At 52.7% G+C, this 20,181-nt stretch overlaps 2 protein-coding genes across 2 annotated transcripts; one reads left to right on the top strand and one right to left on the bottom strand.

Moving 5' to 3' along the window:
• The first annotated feature begins 7 nt into the window (after positions 1–7).
• On the top strand, positions 8–8,316 carry CRELD1 (cysteine rich with EGF like domains 1). The gene is made up of 11 exons (XM_006070700.4): positions 8–158; positions 680–872; positions 1,096–1,178; positions 3,795–3,905; positions 4,207–4,298; positions 4,969–5,145; positions 5,230–5,325; positions 6,217–6,300; positions 6,482–6,577; positions 6,758–6,892; positions 7,657–8,316. Exons 1-11 carry the CDS (start codon positions 31–33, stop codon positions 7,869–7,871), a joined length of 1,410 nt encoding a protein of 469 aa, XP_006070762.2. The 5' UTR covers positions 8–30; the 3' UTR covers positions 7,872–8,316.
• Positions 8,317–9,107: 791 nt separating this feature from the next.
• Positions 9,108–15,929, bottom strand: PRRT3 (proline rich transmembrane protein 3). Its single transcript, XM_006070699.4, has 4 exons — positions 15,792–15,929; positions 12,183–13,257; positions 11,817–11,972; positions 9,108–11,231 (listed from the first exon to the last, which is right to left on the bottom strand). Exons 1-4 carry the CDS (start codon positions 15,858–15,860, stop codon positions 9,472–9,474), a joined length of 3,060 nt encoding a protein of 1,019 aa, XP_006070761.4. The 5' UTR covers positions 15,861–15,929; the 3' UTR covers positions 9,108–9,471.
• Between the last annotated feature and the right edge of the window lie 4,252 nt (positions 15,930–20,181).

Here is a 20,181-nt window from a genome sequence, read left to right as displayed (position 1 = left end):
GTCTCTGGTTGGCTGGCATGGGGTGACGCAATGGCACATGGTCCACTGCCATTGGCTGTGGCGTGGGTTCCGCCCCTCCCGGCTGCGGAGTCGGCGGCGGGTGCACGTTTTACGCAGCCGCGGCGTTGGGAAGACAGCTGCTGGCGACCGCGGGCTGGGTGGGTCGTCCCTTCCTCCTCCGCGGCCTATGTGGATCTGGATCCTTCCTTGCCCGCTAGTGGGGCATGCCTTTGCCGTCTGAAGGCCCTGGACCTGACCTCTTCATATCCGGATCCGGGCTCCTCCCCCCGCCCCCACACGGGGGTTCCGGACTCCTCCCCCCAAGACCGTCCATCCGGAATCTTCTCCCGCAGTATTAGGAATCTGACTAGTTCTCCATAATCCCGCTGATTCAGCCTTTTTTAGAACCGTATTCCGACACTAAAACGATGGGCTGACTCCTACCTCCTTGCCGAGGATCCTGGCCATCCCCCCCCACAGCGACGAGGATAACTTACTACCATCCTGGAATTTTAGAATAGCTTCCTTTCCCTGTCTCCCCTCCCTCGGACTTAACCCAGTCTAGCCTTCTTTTCTTATACCACAGATCTGGGCCCCCAGACCCGCAGCACCGCAAATCCCACCCTTTCTTTCCCACTTGGCTTCCCTAGTGAACCCTCCCCATATCCTCTGTCTACAGGTCCCCAGCCTGGGAAAAGATGGCCCCAAGATCCTCAAGGGGCATAGCCCCAGCTATGCTCTGTGGTTTGAGTCTCTTCCTTGGCTTCCCAGGCCTGGTCTGGGTCCAAATTTCTGTGCCTCCCCAATCTTCTCCCCACACTGAGCCCCATCCGTGTCACACCTGCCGGGGACTGGTTGACAGCTTCAACAAGGTGGGTGCATCAGCAGTATAAGAGGGAGGGGCCAGCTACTGTAACACAGGGGTTGAGAGTTGGGAGCTCTGGGATACAAGTCTGTATGAACTCATGTCCCAGCTTGGTTACTTGCTATTTGAATAGACTTGAGCAGGTTGCCTCTCTGCCTCAGTTTTCTTGGTTTGTGAAATACAAGTACTAGAATGTGCCAGGCAATATTACTAATTTTCTCCATTTCCAGGGCCTGGAGAGAACCATCCGGGACAACTTTGGAGGCGGAAACACTGCTTGGGAGGAAGAGAAGTTGTCCAAATACAAAGACAGGTAAGAAAGAGGCTGGAGGGGTGAGTTTGTATACCTAACATCCCAGTCTCTGCTATGCTGGTAGAGGCCTAGAGACACGTGGAGAGGACTTACTCAACCAATGTCGCTGAATATAGTACAGCACTAAACAAGCCAATCAGAATCCCTCCTTCAGGGAGCTTACATTCTAGTAGAGGAGACAGTGAATAAATAAGTTGTTATTGTTTAATCACTAAGTCACGTCTGACCCTTTTGCAAGCCCGTGGACAGTAGCCCGCCAGGCTCCTCTGCCCATGGGATTTCCCAGGCAAGAATACTGGATGGAGCTGGTTGCCATTTCTTCTCCACAGGATCTTTCCGACTCAGGAATCGAATCCACATCTCCTGTATTAACAAGCAGATTCTTTACCACTGAGCCACCCAGGAAGCCCAAATAAATTAATAGTGTCATATCAGGTGAAGAATGGTAAAGCAGGATGGACTGCAGATTGGTGGGAGACATGGCATTCAGCATATGACATTTGAACAGAGACCTGAGGTGCAGAAGCAGACTAAAATAGTTCAGGAAAGGGTTTGGACAGAACGGGACTGAGCTTAATGTATTTCAGAAGTGGTTGGATTTGGAGTGAACTGAAGGGAGAGTGGCAGAAGATGAAGGCAGAGGGCCTGGAAAGTCACAAAAAGACATTTAGATTTTGTTCTGAGTATATCAGGAAGTCATGGGAAGTTTTGAAGCCGGGAAGTGATAACAGTTTTATTTATACCTACAAAAGGTCTCTCATATGGACACAGGAAGACCAGTTGGGAGGCTAGGTCATAGACTAGGCATGTTGGCAGTGGTGGATGTGGTGAGAAAGGGTCAGATTCTGGGTTTATTTTGTAGATAGGATAGGACGTGATGATGGAATCATCATGAAGTGTGAGAGGAAAAGAATAAAAGGTGCTCACTCGGTTTGGGGCCTGCGCAACTGGGTGAATAGTGGGACTGTTTTCTGAGATGAGATAAATGGGTCTAGGGGAGGCATGGAATCAGGTGTTCTCATTGAACATGTTGGGCTGAAACGTCCATTAAATAGTCAAATAGAGTTAGATGTAGGAGTCAGGAGTTCAGGGGAGAAATAGGGCTGGAAACATGAATTTGACAGTCATCAACATGTAGTCAGTGTATAAAGCCAGGGAACAAGATGAGATTATATTGGGAGGAGAGGCCGAGTCCTAGACCCTTCAGCTTTTCAAAGTCCAATTGGGAAGAGGAATCGCCATGCTTGAAATTAGACCATGTTGTCAGTTGGGATCCTTTGTACCTTCGGGAAGGCACTTCACCTTTGATCCTCTATTTCCTTATCTGTAAATTGGGAGTATTAATGTCAATCCAATTTTATATGATTGTGGTAAAGATTTAACTGTGATTAAACCACTAGAAAGAAAAGTTTTGTTACCTATGTAACATTGGTCATTTTCCTTTCCCTCAGTGGGCCTCATTTTCCTCATTTGGGAATGAAGGGATTGACCAAGGTAACCCTAAGGGCAATTCTAGCTCTATAATGGTTCCTGTTCTGTGGTTTTATTTTAAATCACCACCTCCCATATGCCAGGCACTGTGCAAGACCCTTTAAGCATAATGTAATATATTTTTTGTATTGCATATACATTAACATTTTTTTTATTGTTGTAAAATTGAATAACACAAAATTTACCATTAGATATACCAATGTATATTAAATATATATTTAGTATGTTCAGTGTTTTGCAACTATTACCATCATCTAGTTCCCAAACAATTTCATCCCCCAGAAGAGAAACTCCATCTCCATGGAGCATCATTCTCTCTTCCCCCAGCTGCTGGAAACCACTAATCTGCTATCTGTCTCCGAAGATTTGCTGATTCTGTTGGAATCATACAATATGGCCTTTTATGTCTGGCTTCTTGCACTCAGCATAATGTTTTCAGGGTTCATCCACTTTGTAGCAAATATCAGTACTTTATTACTTTTTAAGGCTTAGTTATGTTTTGTTGCATTAATAGACCACATTTGTTTATCCATTTATCAGTTGATGGACATTTCTGTTGTTTCTACCTTTTGGCTACTGTGTATAGTATTGCTGTGAACCTTTGTGTTCAAGTTTTTATTTCAACACCTGTTTTGCATTCTTTTGGCGAAGTATCCAGGAGTGGGATTACTGAGTCATATGGTGATTCCATGTTTAACTTATGGAGAAACTGCTGAATGGTTTCCACAGTGGCTGCACCATTTTTCATTCCCACCTGCTATGTAGGAGGGTTCCAGTTTCTCCACATCCTTGCCAACACTTGTTATATGATATGTTTTTAACTACATCTACCGAGCAAGGCTATTATATTCTGTTGTGCAGATGCAGGGACTGAGCTATCTTCCAGCAAACCTACAGGGGAGCCATTGTCCCCATTTTACAGATAAGAAAACATGTTCAGGAGAGGTTAAATGACCTGCCCAAGGTCACACCACTAGATTGGAACCCAGATCTGTCTGACTTCCAAAACTAGCACCCCTTGGCCTGTGGCCTTTGACATTGTCTGGCACCAGGTGGGGGAAGGGATTATAAGAGGGTAGTAGGTGGGCTGGAGTGTGTTCCTACCACCCATCCCTGTCCTGTCAGTGAGACCCGCCTGGTAGAGGTGCTTGAGGGCGTGTGCGGCAAGTCGGACTTCGAGTGCCACCGCCTGCTGGAGCTGAGTGAGGAGCTGGTGGAGAGCTGGTGGTTTCACAAGTGAGTGAGAGGGGCCTTCCTGGGCGGGGCTCAGGCCAGGCCCGGCTGGTAATGCAGGGGGTGGCGAGCTAGCGGCTATGTCCTTTGGCTCCTTCCTCCAAACCCAGGTGTGCCAAGGACTTCTGGGCAACCCAGGCTCCCACTCTGAGCTGCAGTCTGCAACTCTGCCAGTCAAGAAGAGGGCGGCCTCATGGGTCCTGTGCCCACAATGGCTGTATCACAGATGCTGTGGGAGGTTAGGGGGGTGGGGTGGGCGGCGCCTCTGACACTGTCTCAGCCCCCGCACTGTCCCCCTCCTCAGGCAGCAGGAAGCCCCCGACCTCTTCCAGTGGCTCTGCTCAGATTCCCTGAAGCTCTGCTGCCCCTCAGGCACCTTCGGGCCCTCCTGCCTTCGTGAGTTTTTCCAGGTCCTCTTGGGGGCTGGAAGGGAACTGCTGGGGCCAGGGGTCCAGTCATGGCCCTGCCCCTGGCTGGCTCTGTGAGCTCGGGCTCCTCAGATTACTTCTCCAGACCTCGGTTCTCACCTACCTCACAGAGCTGGTTGGTGAGATGAGCAAATCGATGGGGAATGACTCTGAAAAGAGATATGAGGCTAGACTGAGTCAGATGGGACCATGGTTTCTATCATGTATTTGAGAAATCCTCCCCCACCCACAGCCCCACCTTTCCCATGCCTGGACTAAGGGACTAAGGTATGACCTTCTTAGGGACAGGCAGGTGTTGCCTTGAAGCCCCCGCTGTCACCAGTTTTTTTTCCACGCAGTCCTGAGACAGGAGCTGAACTCACTCCCAGCCCCTTTTAGAAAAATCTCTCTTGCAGTTGCACATATAAAGAGTTAGCAACAAAGATGGTCAATTCAGTCTTCCTAAAAGAAAAGATTTGTAAATAACGTAACCATTCCACAATGGAATGGTTAGATAAATTTCATAAAGTTTTATGACAGAATATTATGGCATTGTTAAAATGGTTTCCTCTCCAAAAATGTTTACTGACATGGGGGAAAATACTCTCTACATACAAAGTTGTATTTATGACCCCACCTGGTTCGGTGTCTGCCCACAGCCTGTCCTGGGGGTGCGGAGCGGCCCTGCGGTGGCTACGGCCATTGTGAAGGGGAAGGGACTCGAGGGGGCAGCGGGCACTGTGACTGCCAAGCTGGCTACGGGGGTGAGGCCTGTGGCCAGTGCGGCCTCGGCTACTTTGAGGCGGAGCGCAACGCCAGCCATCTGGTATGTTCGGGTAGGTAGCCCAGAGGCGCAGGGCCGGGCAGGGGTGTGTGGGATACCTGTCTGCCCACCCTCACACTTCCCCCGTTCCACCCAGCTTGTTTTGGCCCCTGTGCACGCTGCTCAGGACCTGAGGAATCACATTGCCTACAGTGCAAGAAGGGCTGGGCCCTGCATCACCTCAAGTGTGTAGGTGAGTGGCACCCTGTCTGGGAGGGCAGGCAAGGTCTCGGGCTTGGTGCCCCACCAACATACATATCTCTAGGCTCGACCAGTCCAGTCTGCATCTTCATAGAGAAATATCAACCTGCAAAAGCAGGAAAGTAACCAGGCACTTTCAGTACAGACCAATTGTTGTACAGCGGGAAATGTGTCTCATCCAATTTGGTGGTGGTGGGGAGTCAGGAAAGGCCTCTTGGAGGAGGTGTCACTTGGGTCTGGTCTTGAAGATTGGAGAAGGGTTAGCCAGGGGAATGAGGATAAACTTGGGGTCAGGCAACCTGTGTTCGAGACTTAGTTTGGTCTCTGTCTAGTCATTTAGGTAGACTAGGGTAGAGGCTAAGCCGCTGTAACAGAAAGATCCCCAAAGACTGTGGCTTAGTGAATATAGAGGTTTATTTTCATCTCATATCAGTGTTGAAGCCGGTGATCCAGGTCATTAGGACCTGGATTCCTTCTGTCATACTGTGCAGTCCTGCCCTGGGGTGTTGTCTTCCTGGTTGAGGCTGGATCATGGGCACCTCTTTGTTTCACCATCTGGCACTGAGGAGGTGAGGTAGAGAAGAAGGGGCACAGAGGATCTAAGTCCATTGTTTTAAGCGAAAAGTGCAGCACGTCACTTTTGTCTGCATCCCGTTGGCCAAAACTCAGTCCCAAGGCCACAGTTAGCTGCAAAGTTGAAAACCAGTAGTCTCCAGTTGGCCAGGCGGAGTCCAGCTGCACCCCTGTATCTGTGGCGGCGGACAGCCTGCTGTCTCAGCCACACTCTTTGAGCCCGGGCAAGTCCTTTCCCAACAACCATGGCCTCAGCTTCCCTGTGAGTGAAATGGGGATTGAAGTCCCCACCCTGCCGGCCTCTTCGCAGACATTGATGAATGCGGCACGGAGCGAGCCAGCTGTGGAGCCGACCAGTTTTGTGTGAACACGGAGGGCTCCTACGAGTGCCGGGGTGAGTGTGTGCTCCTGTCTTCTGGGGACAGCTATGGGGAGGGTTGGGGGGGCTGCTCCACGCCTTTCCCCACAAACTGCCACCTTGCCAGGTGCCCCAACCCCTCCACCCTAGGTCCCTTCCGGAGCAGGGCTCCCCCAGGCCTACGGGCAGCTTGCCCCCGTCTATCTCCCTGCTCCAGACTGTGCCAAGGCCTGCCTGGGCTGCATGGGGGCGGGACCCGGCCGCTGCAAGAAGTGTAGCCCTGGCTACCAGCAGGTGGGCTCCAAGTGTCTCGGTGAGTGTCCTGCCACCCAGGAGCGCCTCGCCCACCACGAATTGACAGGGGCTGGACTGTGGACGGGGTGTGGGAAGGAAGGGCGGAATGTTGCCTGGGCCAGGGCAGAGGGGTGTCAGGATGTGAGTGAGATGGGACCCTGGCGGTCAGGGCTCTGAGCCCTCCTTGCCCTCCCTCAAGATGTGGACGAGTGTGAGACGGTGGTGTGTCCGGGAGAGAACCAACAATGTGAGAACACCGAGGGCAGTTACCGCTGCGTCTGTGCCGATGGCTACAAACAGATGGAGGGCATCTGTGTGAAGGAGCAGATCCCAGGTGAGCCCCAGGAACCTGGGGAGGGGAGTTCCTCAATACAGGGGGAGGGCCAGCAAGCCCCTCGTCTGGGCAGCAGTAGACCTTCCCTTCCCCACCCCTTCACGAGGCTGCCCTGGCACAAGAACCCCACCTCCCAGGCTGGCTTTCGGTGGCCTCACCCTTCCCAGGGTAGAAAGGAAATCTGACTTGGCGTCAAATCATTCTACCTCTCCAAGCCTCTTTCCCCATCTGTCCTTGCCCCGCTGCTGAGGGCTGTTGTAGGCTGTGGGTGTGATGAGACGAAGGACAATCACAGTGATGGTGACAGTGACCACTTCCATGGTTTCAAACTGCATGTCACATGCTGTTCCAGGCATGTTGTACATATTGACTGATATCACCCCTAAAATAGGGTGTGATGGGTCTTATTCTCATCCCCACTCTGCATAGTGGAAACAGGGACACAGATGAAACAGCTCGCCCAGGGCCCCATGGTAAGCAGGTGGCAGAGCTGGGTGTCAAATCCAGGTGTTCTGACTCTGGAGCTGGGCTTGTACACATGCTCTGACATGACAGTCTCACATGGCCTTGGGCAAACCTCTCGGCACCTCAGTTTTCCATTTAGTGAAACACGGATAATAACTGCCCATCTGGGAGTTGTTCTCAGCGGTGAATGATGCTGTGTGCTGGTGTGCCCAGCGGGCATGTATGTGGCAGCGATGATCAGGTGTGTAGGAAGCTCCAGAAAGAGGAAATGGTGACGGATAGGCGCTTCTCTTGCTCAGAGTCAGCGGGCTTCTTCTCGGAGATGACGGAGGACGAGCTGGTAGTGCTGCAGCAGATGTTCTTCGGCGTCATCATCTGCGCACTGGCCACGCTGGCCGCCAAGGGTGACTTGGTCTTTACCGCCATCTTCATTGGAGCTGTGGCAGCCATGACTGGCTACTGGTTGTCAGAGCGCAGTGACCGTGTGCTGGAGGGCTTCATCAAGGGCAGATAATCGCTGCCACACCTGCATCATCTCCTCCTGCCCAGGCTGCCCCTGAGGTCAGGACTCTCCCATCTGGACACTTGAGGCACTTGCTTTATTTTTGCGAGTGGGGTAAGCACCCACTCCGCACTTTATAGAGCAGCCCAGACACCAGGCCCCTGGAGTGAAAAAGTAGCCCCAAGGGTAGGTGCCTTGAGATCTTGACCTTGGGGCACTGGGCCAGCTTCACAATGTGTGAATTTTTTTTAAACAGTGTCTCCTCGTGGCTGCTGGTGAGCTTTGGCCCTTGCCCAGGGTGAGGCTGGGGGAAGGTGTCCCTGCAGGGGTGGGCCCTTCACAGCCCCCTCCTGCCAGCTGCATGCTGCCAGCTCCTGTTCTGTACTCATCCCCCTGCCCTTCAGCCACTGATTTATTTATTCATCTCAGGAAATAAAGAAAGGTCTTAGAAAATGGAGAATCTTGTCTTCCTACCTGTTCCCACCTGCTATGGGTTGGCTTAAGCTACTAAGGGCCCTCCACCCTTGGGGAAGTTTCCTAAAGCCCTGGGAAACTGAGGGCTCTCTTGATGGGAGAAGTAGAAGGAATGCAAAGGAGAGCCTTGGCCCTGAAATATGTTAAGAGAAGGGGGATGGCGGAACCAAGCTTAGGAATGGAGCTTTCTTAGTTCAGTACTACCTATCATTTGCCAAAGGACCCTGACAAATGACTCTTCTCTTAAAAAAAAGGCTCTTCTATAAAATGGGCATGATAATGCTTCCTTCCCATCCAGGCTTAATGTGAGAATTAAGGTGATATAAAGAGCTGAAAAGGGTACAGCAGATAGATATTCCATGAAACATTGGTAGCCATTATTTCTAAAGCCTCCAAGAGGACTTCCCTGGTGGTTGAGTGGTTAAGAATCTGCCTGCCAGTGCAGGGGACACGGGCTCGATCCCTGGTCCAGGAAGATTCCATGTGCCAACCGGCAACTAAGCCCATTCGCCACAACTACGGAAGCCCTTGTGACCTTGAGCCCATGCTCCACAACCAAAGTAGCCCTCCCTGGCCACTGGCCAAGACTAGAGAAAACCCACACACAGCAAGGAAGACCCAGTGCAGACCAAAAAAACAAGCCTCAGAGGGTTGAGTGCCCTTTGGCACTTCTCCCTTCCACAGTACACACAGGACTTGGAATCACTAGGTGGGTCGGTGAAGGGGGCCATCTCCTCTAAACAGGATCCTGGCAAGGCCAGAAGGAGGCATGAGCCAAGTCCTAAGGGTTTATTTCTTTGGCACAAAGAGGACAGTCTGGACAAGCAAGACTCATCTCCACCCTGGGGAATCTGGAGGGGATGTTTCGGGCACCTGCATCCTGTTCCCCATTCTCAAATCCGTGCATGTCCACCCTGTATTCCGTATAAGTCTCGGCCTTTGTGCAAAATACCCGCTGAAAAAAATAGAGATATTTTAAAAAACAAAAATCCTGGGCAGGGGGTGGGTTCATGTCTGGCTGTCTCCGGAGGCTGCATTCAGTTGGAGGCCCAGGAATACTCCTGGAATGTCTTTTAAATGTTCAAAGTCCCAGAAGGTCTGCTGCTCTCGGGGCCCTGGTCCTGAGTTTCTGGACCCCTCAGAGCTCGATGGTGTCACTGGAGGCGCTGCGCGAGTCTCCAGTCTTGCAGCGAGGCTGGACCCCATTCTGGGGCTCCCCAGACCGCGCGGGAGCCGGGGCAGGAGCTGGTGTAGACAGTAGCTGCACTGTGCTGGGCAGCTCATCCAGGGGCAGACTGTCCACCGACGACAGCCCGTGGCGCCACGGGTTCCAGCTAATCTTGAGCGAGCCCCGGGAGAAGCTGTCCACGGAGCTGCCAGAAGCCGCCGCGTCAGCTTCGTCAACCACGTGTGGCGGGACCGGGCCGCGCACGCGCACATCGCTGAGCGACCGGCAGCGGCCTCGGAGGAGCGAAGAGCCCAAGCCGTCGAGCTCAGCGTCGGGGTGGCTGCCCCGGCGCGACCGCAGCGCGCCCCCGGGCGGCGGGGAGGCCAGGCAGCGAAGGCCGCAGCGTCGGAAGACGCTGTCTTGGACCAAGTGCTCTCGGAAGAGCGCGGCATCGATGCTGCGGCTCAGGTTGATGGGTGATGGCGGCCGCAGGTCCAGCTCGCTTATTGACGGCGCCGGCCCCACGCTGCTGCGGGACAGTCCGGGGCCACCCTGGGGACCGCGGCTCAGCGACGCAGCCGAACCCCAGGCGCCGGAGCTGGGCGTGGCTGGAGGACCACCCTCCGCTGGATTGCGGATAAGGCTCTTGCTGATGTCCAGGGTACCTGCGCTGACGCCACTGGGCCCCGCATAGCAGTTGTTGGGCCGCTCCGGCACCTCGCTCTTGCTAGAGGGCGTGGGGCACGCCAGGCGCAGCAGCTTAGCCCAGCAAGCGTGCTCTGTGGGCGGCCTGGGCCGCGCGGCGGCCAGAGCGGCCAGCGCCAGGGTGAGTGCCCATGTCAGCTCCAGCAGGCGCAGCCAGAAGTGCACGCCCCACCAAGCCCACGAGAAGCGGCCCACCCGGCCCGGGCCCGGGTACAGCCAGAGCGCCGCCGCCAGCTGCAAGCCGCTGGCCAGCAGCCCCAGCGCGCCGGCCACGGCCAGCAGCCTAGGGCCCGGGCTGGCATCCCAGCTTCTCGGCCCGTCCAACAGGCGGCGACGGCACAGACAGAGAGTGCCCAGAGCCACGGCTGCGCCCCAGGCGCACGATAAGCCCTGGGCCAGAAGGTTGAGCGCAGGCCTCACCGACAGCAGGTCTGTGGTGAGCAGCCCCAAGCCGTGCGTCAACGCCAGTGCTCCCAGGAGGAGTGGGTTCTGCAGCTGCTGTGGCAGCCCCGCGCCCAGGCCCAGCAAGGTCAGGGCCGCCAACGCGGTGAGTAGCAAGGGGAAGGGCAGGTTGTAGAGCACCAGGCCGGCGCGTAAACCCAGGCGTGCCTGCGAGCCATACGGGTCGGTGAGCATGTAGGCGGATCGCAGCCCCGCCGCTACCAGCACCAGCACCGCCGCTACCAGTGCCAGCCGGGGCCCAGCAGGGGCGGCTGCCAGCGAGGCCAGTGCCAACAACGCGGGCAGCAGGAAGAGCACCCCCACCCCGTAAACGTGCAGCTCCCAGGAAAAGCTCAGCACCCGTCGCAGGGGACCCCAGCGCAGAGGGGGTGCCGTGGCGTTGGTAGGGGGGCTGGAGGCAGGGACTGATGCCATGGAGCTGGCTGAGGGCTCCGGAGGGGGTGGCTGGCCCAGGGCGCGCTGCGTGGTGACCCGAATGAGGCCCCGGCGAGACGTCGAGGGGGCCTGGACAGGGGGTGCTGGGGGATGGCTTTGGGGGCGCCCCGGCCACTCCTCGGCTTCATCTGCAATAATAACAATATTAAAATAGCCCTTTGAAAAGTGCTTTTGATTTCCCATCATGCTCCAGTGTGGTGTGAACAAGTTATATAACTTTGCCAAGCACATCTGTAAAATGGGGATGGTAACAGCACCCCCCTCCTTGGGTTGCGGTGAGGATTAAACGTTTAGCATAGTCCCCAACACCCACTAAGGGTTAAATGGATGTGTCCTGCCATTTTTATTGAGATATCAGCAGTTCTCCTTAAGGGCTGCATATTAGAATCACCTGGAGATCAACTCAGTCAGAATTCCTCTTGCTGGGGCCTGTGCTTTGGAATTTTTTCAAAGCTCCTCCAGTGAATTGTGGGAGTTGGAGAATCTCTTGTACTAAATAAACCCATGCTAATTTAAGACTTTTCTAGTCCCCAGAGTGCAAATGACTTCTCTCAGAGTACCCAGTGAGTAGTAGTTTATTATCCTAAGTTGTTTGAAGTTGTTGGTCAGTTCCTTTAAGGAGGCATTCATCCCCATTCCTCCCCTATATGCTTCACACAGGTTCTTTTATTCCAGAGTACCCGCTCTCGCCAGCCCCCCAGCCATGCCCTCACCTGGCTTCAGGGATCCCACAGGGCTCTCTGTTCGGTTTGCAGTTGGGCCAAGATCCAAGGGGCCAGGGATGAGGGACTTGGGGGTACCTGGGGCCTCCACTGCACCTCTCACCCGCTGAGGGGAGATGGGATCTGCTCCATTCATTGCTGCCAACTCTGAAATAAAAAAAGCAGTCATGGCTTTGCCTGACCCTCTAGCGTTCCCCCAAATCTAATCCTCCAGGAGAGAGGCATATCACCCTCATTTGCCAGAATGAGGTAAATGGGACCCAAAGGGACCAGAGGTCACACAGAAACGGGGACATCGAGCCGCTCTGGAACACTGCCCCTCCCAGCCCTGATCAGCACCCTCACTTTGATACCCACCTGGCTTGGGCTGCCCATCAGAAGTCTCTGAGGCTGGGAGATCTGACGGCTGGGGTCCTGGTGAGCCCCTGACATCAGGGAGGTGAGCCTCTTTGGGGGAGGGACTTGAAAAACTGACTTCCCAGGCCTCCCCACCTCCAGCCGTCTTGGGCAGCTCCATGGGCTGCTCCTCAGCAGGAGGAAGGCTTCTGGCCAGTGCCAGGTCTGGCTGGGACTCAGGCTCCTGAGAGGATGCCCCCTCAGCTGGTGATACTGAGCCAGTATCAGGGGCTGCTGGACCCTGCTGGGTGGAGAGGGGGCCTTGAGCTGCCTCCTGGAAGTCCTCCTGACCCCCACCCTGTTCTTCCATCCCCGGCCTCGCCACAATACCCGGCTGGGGCACAAGAGTTGGGGAAGGGCCCTTGTGGTCCCAGGGAAATGTCTCCGAGACCCTGGTCTTGCCTTTGGCCAATAGACCCTCATCATTAGGTGGCAGCTGTCCCACTTGGCCTCCAGGTTCCCCCGACGTGGGAGGAACAGTGGCTAGCCCGAGTTGGAGTCTGGGAGTCGTGGGGAAGAAAGGAAGGTGGGGTGCCCCCACTGGATAGGGGACTGGTGCTTCTTGCTCCATAGGCTCCTGTGAGTCAGGAGGTCCTGTCCAGCCCTGAGAAACTGGCCCTCGAGCCATCTGGAGGTCGTCGGTCACTGGGAGTCCTCCTCTCTGAGCCCCATGGGCCGCTTTAGGTCCATGCAGGGCTGGGCCAAGGGCGTCTTCAGGCCTCTCTGGCATCTCCTCAGCAGGGACCTGGGGGACACTGGCGTTCCAGGGGCTCTCGTCTCGGGGGTTCTCCCGGAAGAAGTCGAAGGCCTGATGCTCCGTGTCAAGAGGGCCCTTGTCTTGGGCTCCAGGGGTCAAGTGTGGTTCTGAGTCCTCAAGGGGTCTGGGAAGGCCCCGGCCCAGGGCAGGGCTGGCCCCCAGGGACAGCAGGGGCAACAGCAGCAGGAGGCCATGCACACAGCCCCAGGGGCTGGGGGCCATGCTCCACGCTGATGCCTGGGCCTCGAGCCCTCCACTTCCCGTCCTCACCCGATGAGCCTGAAAGAAGGAGAGGGGGATGGCGCGTGAGGGGGGTCTCCGACGGCTACCCCCCGGGGGCTGGTGGGAAAGAAAGAAGCAGCTTCCTCTCTACCCGTTCCTTCCTGTTCAGCCTCTGCTTGCTACCCAGAGTCCTTTTAACACTACCTCTCTGGTCATGCCACTTGCCATAATTCAGAACCTTCAGTGGTTCTGCATCACCCTCAGGAGAGAATATAAGGTCCTCTCCTGGCCTCCCAAGGCCGCACCAGGCTGCTCACCCTATCCCTCAGCACCCACAGAACTGCCTGACACTCCACGCCTTTGATACTGCTCTTCCCTCAGGCTGGAATGCCGTCTCCCTTCTCCTTGCTGAAATCCTTTATATATAAATATATTTTAAATCCTATTCTTGAAGGCCCAGCTCAAAAATTACAGGAGTGGAGAGGGAGAGGAATATGCCCCTGCCTTTGAAGAGGGACCTGGGTTTGAATCCCAGCTTCACCAGTTTCTGGGTGACTGACTTTTCCCCTCCGCATCATGGTTTTCCCATCTGTAAAACGGGTATAATAATAGTACCCAACTCCAAGGGCCTCTTATAAGACATAACAAAACACGTGATGGGCCAGGCCCATAAATGGAGCTGAATAAGCATTAGAGCCCTCTGGCTTTTCCTTTTGCCCAGAAAGCTTTCTTTCTCACCAACCCTCTAAACATGTCAACAAATAATTGGAGCACGTACTGTGTGCCAAGCCTGGGGGATAAAGCAGTGAACAAGACTGGCAAGATCTCTGCCCTCATGGAGCTGGTGTTCTGGGTAAAAGACAGACAATGACTACTTTTGAATAAGATGGGCTATGGAGAACATAAAACAGAGGTAAGAAACAGAAGAATGGGGGAGGACTTTACACAGGCGTGCAAGAAAGGCCACTCAGGTGACATTTGAGCTAAATACAGAATGGGAAGAAGGAGTCATCCATTAAATGATATCCAGGAAAAGCATTTGCTGGAGGAAACAAAATGCAAAGGCCCTTCGGCAGGCAGAAGGAGCACAGCAGACGCAGGAGAAAGGAGCAGAGGGAGATGAAATCAGGGAGGCAGGGCTTTCTCAAAAGCCACAAAAAGGCACCTGGATTTTATTCTCAGTGTCCCACCCAGGAAGCCAAGGGAGATGACAAGCATAGAAGTTACAAGGGAGATCTGAGAAGTGTTTTAAAAGGGGGAGAGAGGCCGTTGCAGAAATCCAGGTAGGATATGACGGTGGCTTGTTTCAGCTTGAGTATTTCTGTTCCTGACACCTTCTCCACCCCTTCCGTCACACCGGTCACATAGCATAGTAATCTGTCTCCCCCACCTGCCTGGGGCTTCTCAAGGGCTGTGTCTTTTATTTCTTGTTTCCAGTCACTGCATATGCCTAAACCAAGTATATTCCCTTACAGTTCCCCTTCCTGAGAGTCCCTAATGTAGGCGGGAGGCAGGAAGGGACCCCACAGCCAGCAGAGGGGGACAGCGGCTGTGAGAGCCAGTGCCTGGGTGAGTTTAAGGGCAGAGACCCTGTTCGATTTCTCTCTGGGGACCAGTTGTGCTCAAAGCTCCCAGGTTCCTAATCCTTGGTGGCTTGCAGACACCTTGAGAAGCTGAAGAAAATGCCAGGTAGCCTCCCCGGGGAAATGTCCAAGTTCACCAAAGCTTGTGGGTAATTTTAGGGGGAATCAAAGACCCCTTAAACCCATCCCCCAAACTGAGTTTAGTCTCCGCCTCATTAGTTCATTTCTCAAACCTGGCCCAGGCTAGGTGCTGGGGACCCGAAGAGAAGGCTCAGTTCCAGTGTCCAGAGTGGGGTCGAGCTGAGGCGGAAGAACTGGAAGGCCACGGACACAGGCGCTGGTTAATAACAGTTCTCCTTTGTCAAGCTCGTCCCCACTTAGGTTCCTGTGCTAAGCTTAGCTGAATGTCCTCGATTTCATCCACCTCTCCCGACACAAGCAGATGTGGGTATATCCATTTCATAGGGGAAAAAAGCAAGGTTCAGAGAGGCTGAGCAACTCAGCCAAGGTCACACAGGCTGCCAATGGCTATAGTAGGGGCTGTGAAACCCGCACTGGCTCAGTTTACACAGGGGGTCCGAGAAGATTTGCAGAGGAGGAGGCAGTAGAGTTGGGCCTTCAAGGATAAACATATGCCATCTGCTCACCACCCCCGATCCAAGAGATGTAGTCATCTCCGGATGAGCAGGGGGCTGCCCAGCTCTGGGTTCCAGCTGCTGAAGAGATTTTTTTTTAGTGGGGAGGATGTTCTCCCTACCTCAGGGACTGGGGAGAGGCCGTCCTGGGGGGAGGGTGCGGGCCGCTGCAGGGCAGCCTCAGGAGCAGGTCCATCTCAGGTTACCTCTCCTTTTCCTCCATCTCCTCTCCCCTGGCTCCGCGCCTTCCCGCAGTGTCCTGGGTGGGGGTAGGCGCTAGTGCAGACCCTGCCGCTCGCACCTGAGAGGGGGGCTGCAGGCCATGCTCCCTGCCGGGGCCCCTCCACTGCCCCCTCCCTAGTCCATTCCTCACCTGGGCGCCAAGCTGGCAGCCCCCGCGTTCACCTTGCGCGCGTCCCTGAAGCTGCTCTCCACGCCGCATCCTCCGAGATGCTCAGACTTGGCTAACAGAGCCCGGCGCTGCCGATCGGGAGCCCGCCCACAGGAGTGCCGTCCCAGCTTAACCCTTTCCCCTTAAGGGTGAATTCTTCTCCCAGTCCTAACCTCCCCTCTCTAAGAGAGTCTCAGGCCTAAGAAGGGAAACGAGGTCACCTCGGAGGGATGTGAAAATCACTTCCGCAGCATCCCTGAAAACGGGGCAGTCAGTCTCTGTTTGCATACCTCCTGTGACGGGGAGCTCACTCCCTTTGTAGTCTTGATCTATATCCTTATAATACATACATACATACTAGGGACCTCCTACAGGTAAATCCTACCTACGGCGTGATGTATATCCTTCAGCTTTTTGAAGCACAACCACATACACATTTTAAATAGAAATGAGATCATACTGTACATATTGTTCTGTAACTCGCCTTCTCCTTCACTTCCCAATATATCCTGGCATATTCAGCATGTACATTTCTACAGAGCCATCTCATTTCTTGTATTCAGCATGGAGAACTGCAGCATATGATCAGCCTGCCATTTTTATTTAGCCAGTTTGGGAAGTCGGACAGGTAGGTGGTTCCGAGCTGTTTGTTAGCAAGAATGTCAAGGCACCGGCACTCCCCTGCAGACATCTTTGTGCACATGCACTGCTGTGCCTATCAGATAATCTCTACCCGAGGTGTGGGTAGGTCAGTGTCTGCGCATTTTCAGGTTTGTCTGTCAGAATGCTTCAGGTCCCTCTTTGGACAGTTCTTGATGTATTCAATGGCCACCATAAGGCTCAGCACATTAAGGAAAATCCATAGAAGGAATACATGTGGTCATTAAATATGATGTGGAATCTTTAATGGCATGGAGACATGTCAAGAGTAGACTTGTTTATTTATTTAAATCGCAGTCATTTGAGTTATAATATATGCTGAAATTGTCCCAATTCAAGCAACATAGAAACGTTCAAAGAATACAGGAACTGTCTTACCTTTGGTCTCTCCAGCTCTGCTCACCCCCGAGATGTACCCATTGTTAACATCATACTTTTCTTTGCATCATATAAAAATATATATGCGCATGCATTTCTACAAAAATGGGATCATACTATGTGTATTGTTCCATAACCTTGTTTTGTTTTAAGCAGATATATGTTGGAAACATTTTGAAGGCAACACATACTAGCTCTGCCCTTTCTTTAAATTAGCTGTACAGTTTTGCATGCTGTGGATGTTGTTAGTCAGACAGCCCCAGTATTCCCCTACTGATGAGTAATCAGGTGATTAACAGCTTTTTTCCCCCCTAGAAACAATACTGCAATAAGCATCCTTACATACTAATATATATATATAATTATATGCTGATACTCTCATTTCTCTCAGAAAATTATTTGTATGATCCCATTTTTGTTAATACCCATCAATCAGTCTACCACCTATCCTATCCCTAAATATTAGAAGGTAAATAGTGATTGATGTTGTGTGTGTGTGTGCTCCGTCGTGTTCGACTCTTTGCAACTCCATGGACTGTAGCCCGCCAGGCTCCTCTGTCCATGGGATTTCCCAGGCAAGAATACTGGAGTGGGTTGCCATTTCTTTCTCCAGAGGATCTTCCCAACCCAGGAATTGAACCTGTATCTCCTGCATTGGCAGGCGGATTCTTCACCACTGTGCCAACTGGGTTACTAGGATGTGACTGAGCGACTGAGCACTCATGCAGATAGTGGTTGATATAATTTTTATCTAATTTTGCTTTTCTGTTTACCAATGTTTTATACAACCATGTATTTCTCTTGTAATCAGAGGTAAGAATGATAATATCATTTTAAAAAGAAAGAAAGAAAATCCTTCCTAGGGTTGAGCTGAAGTATCTGCCAGTGTTTTCCTATCTTTAGCTCTCACAGAAAACCAACACTCAGCCCTTAGATGTGTCTGACATGCTGTAGTGTGAAGAGTGGTCAGTCTCTGCTGCTGCTGCTGCTGCTAAGTCGCGTCAGTCACGTCCGACTCTGTGCGACCCCATAGATGGCAGCCCACTAGGCTCCTCTGTCCCTGGGATTCTCCAGGCAAGAGTACTGGAGTGGGTTGCCATTTCCTTCTCCAATGCATGAGAGTGAAAAGTGAAAGTGAAGTCGCTCAGTCGTGCCTGACTCTTGGCGACCCCATGGACTGCAGCCCACCAGGCTCCTCCGTCCATGGGATTTTCCAGGCAGGAGTACTGGAGTGGGATGCCATTGCCTTCTCCGGTCAGTCTCTAGTAGCTGGTAAATGGCGGAGCCTGAATCTAGCTTTTCTGACTCTGGAGGAGAGTTCAGGCTTTTCCCATTTTACCATATCATCTGATCAGCTTTACTATTTTTTCTTGTGGGAACCCCTTCAGGATTATAAAGTCATCTGTTATTTCTCTAGGATTTTTTTCTTCCAGGCCAAACCCTTCCAGTTCTCTAGCCTTCCCTTGAAAGACAAGGTTCTGAGATCTCACCATGGTGACATCTCTCCTCTGTTTGCTTCTTACCAAGTCAACAATATTCTCTTTAAAGTATGACTCTTGGAACTGAGAGAATAAAACTGAATGTTCACCTCCCCTTTCCTAGAGTCTACCCCTCTATTAATATGACCCCACCTATTAATATGCTGAAGTAATGTTTCTGGCAGCCGCATCACTTTATTCTTAATATTGACCAGGTCTTCTCCATCTCATTGTGTGCAGCTGGTTTCTTTTTTCTTCTCTTGGACATATCCCATGGCATGTGGGATCTTGGCTCTCCACCTAGGGATGGAACCTGTGCCCCCTGCAGTGGAAGTGCAGTCTTAACCACTGGACCACCAGGGAAATTCCCGCAGTTAATGTTTTGATCCTCACTAGAGGATTCTACATTTGTTTGTTGCTTATCTTATCTTGTTAGATCTAGCCAGTTGTTCTGATTTTGTGGGAAATTATCTAGATCCTGATTCTATGTACAATAGATAGTGGGCATTTTTTGGCTTTGTCCAAGATCTCTCTTCTGACAGTATCCTCATGTCCTTTGAGGGGCCTCTGTCTTTTCCCCTGGGGGCAGTCTTGGTGGGAGGGCAGTTCTAGGGGCCCATTACGGAAGCTGTGGGATCCAGGTCCCTCCTTTCAGTGCCTTATGGGAAAACTCACTGATGAGTCTCCTTTGGAAATGTCAAGATTCCCTCAGCCGGTTCGGGGCTGGCTTGGTTCCTTTCCTCAGTTTCCTCCAAGGAGGGCAGGGTTTGTGTGCCTGGACCCCAATTCATGCCCCTGCAGAGTCTCACTGGCTTGGCGGCACCCAAACCCCCAGTTCCCTCAGAATCATCAGGCTGCTGCTCCCCGGCTGCCTCTCTGGAGCCCCAATCCCATTGTGTTTCCAAACCGTGGATTGGTAGGGGCTTTGAGATTCCAGACAAAAGCAAGGAGATTATGATCCCTTTGGCCAGAACCCACAATGAAAGCTGATCCAAGGGAAAGAAGAGACTGGCTAGGGGTGGAGGTGAATGTTAAGTGGGGAGCATGGGGTGCCATTCTGGCCCTAAAAGCTCCTGGCCTCATCCTGGAGAGGCTGGGACAGCAAGGATGGGTGGGGGATGATTCCAAGCATAGCATACAGGGTATGGTCAGTAGCTTTGTTTATCAAGCTCTTAGTCTGCCAGGAGCTGTGCTACACACCTTACATGCATTATTCTTTCTAAGTCCCGACAACAACCCTATATACTATTTGTTTTTCCAGTTAGGTTTTGTAAAAAATATGTGTTTATTTCTGGCTGTGCTGGGCCTTTGCTGCTGCACACAGTCTTATTCTAGTTGCAGTGAGTGGGGGTGACTCTCGAGCTGTGACGCACAGGCTTCGCAGTGTGGTGCCTTCTTTTGCTGCAGAGCGCAGGCTCCAGGGTGCATGAGCTTCAGCAGTTGCAGCACATGGGCTCAGTAGTTGTGGCACGGGCTCTGTTGCCTCGCAGCGCGTGCAATCTTCCCACATCAGGGATCACACCTGTGTCCCTTGTATTGGCAGGTAAATTCTTAAGCCTGGACCACTAGGGAAGTCCCCATAACCCTCTATTATTATTTTTTTATTTTTAATTGGAGGACAACTGCTTTATAATATTGTGTTGGTTTCTGCCATATCAACATGGATCAGTCATAGGCTTACAGATGTCCCCTCTCTCTTGAACCTGCCTCCCACCCCATCCCACCCCTCTAGGTTGTCACGGAGCACCAGTTTGAGCTCACTGAGTCATACAGCGAGTTCCCACTGGCGATCTATTTTATATATGGTAATGTATGTGTTTCCATGCTACCCTCTCAATTTGTCCCAGCTTCCCCTT

Source organism: Bubalus bubalis, chromosome 21 (genome assembly GCF_019923935.1).
Source record: "Bubalus bubalis isolate 160015118507 breed Murrah chromosome 21, NDDB_SH_1, whole genome shotgun sequence".
Lineage (NCBI taxonomy): Eukaryota > Metazoa > Chordata > Mammalia > Artiodactyla > Bovidae > Bubalus > Bubalus bubalis.
This window is presented reverse-complemented; position numbering and strand designations above follow the sequence as displayed.

What these genes read in the sequence shown, in the direction of transcription:
- CRELD1 (XM_006070700.4), top strand. Translation starts at nt 31, where the DNA reads ATGGCACATGGTCCACTGCCATTGGCTGTGGCGTGGGTTCCGCCCCTC. An exon ending in TTGTCCAAATACAAAGACAG is followed by an intron (nt 1,179 to 3,794) that starts GTAAGAAAGAGG and finishes CTGTCCTGTCAG; the next exon opens with TGAGACCCGCCTGGTAGAGG. An exon ending in GCATCACCTCAAGTGTGTAG is followed by an intron (nt 5,326 to 6,216) that starts GTGAGTGGCACC and finishes GCCTCTTCGCAG; the next exon opens with ACATTGATGAATGCGGCACG.
- PRRT3 (XM_006070699.4), bottom strand. Translation starts at nt 15,860, where the DNA reads ATGCGGCGTGGAGAGCAGCTTCAGGGACGCGCGCAAGGTGAACGCGGG. An exon ending in TGATGGGCAGCCCAAGCCAG is followed by an intron (nt 11,973 to 12,182) that starts GTGGGTATCAAA and finishes TTTTTATTTCAG; the next exon opens with AGTTGGCAGCAATGAATGGA. An exon ending in TGTGGGATCCCTGAAGCCAG is followed by an intron (nt 11,232 to 11,816) that starts GTGAGGGCATGG and finishes TTATTATTGCAG; the next exon opens with ATGAAGCCGAGGAGTGGCCG.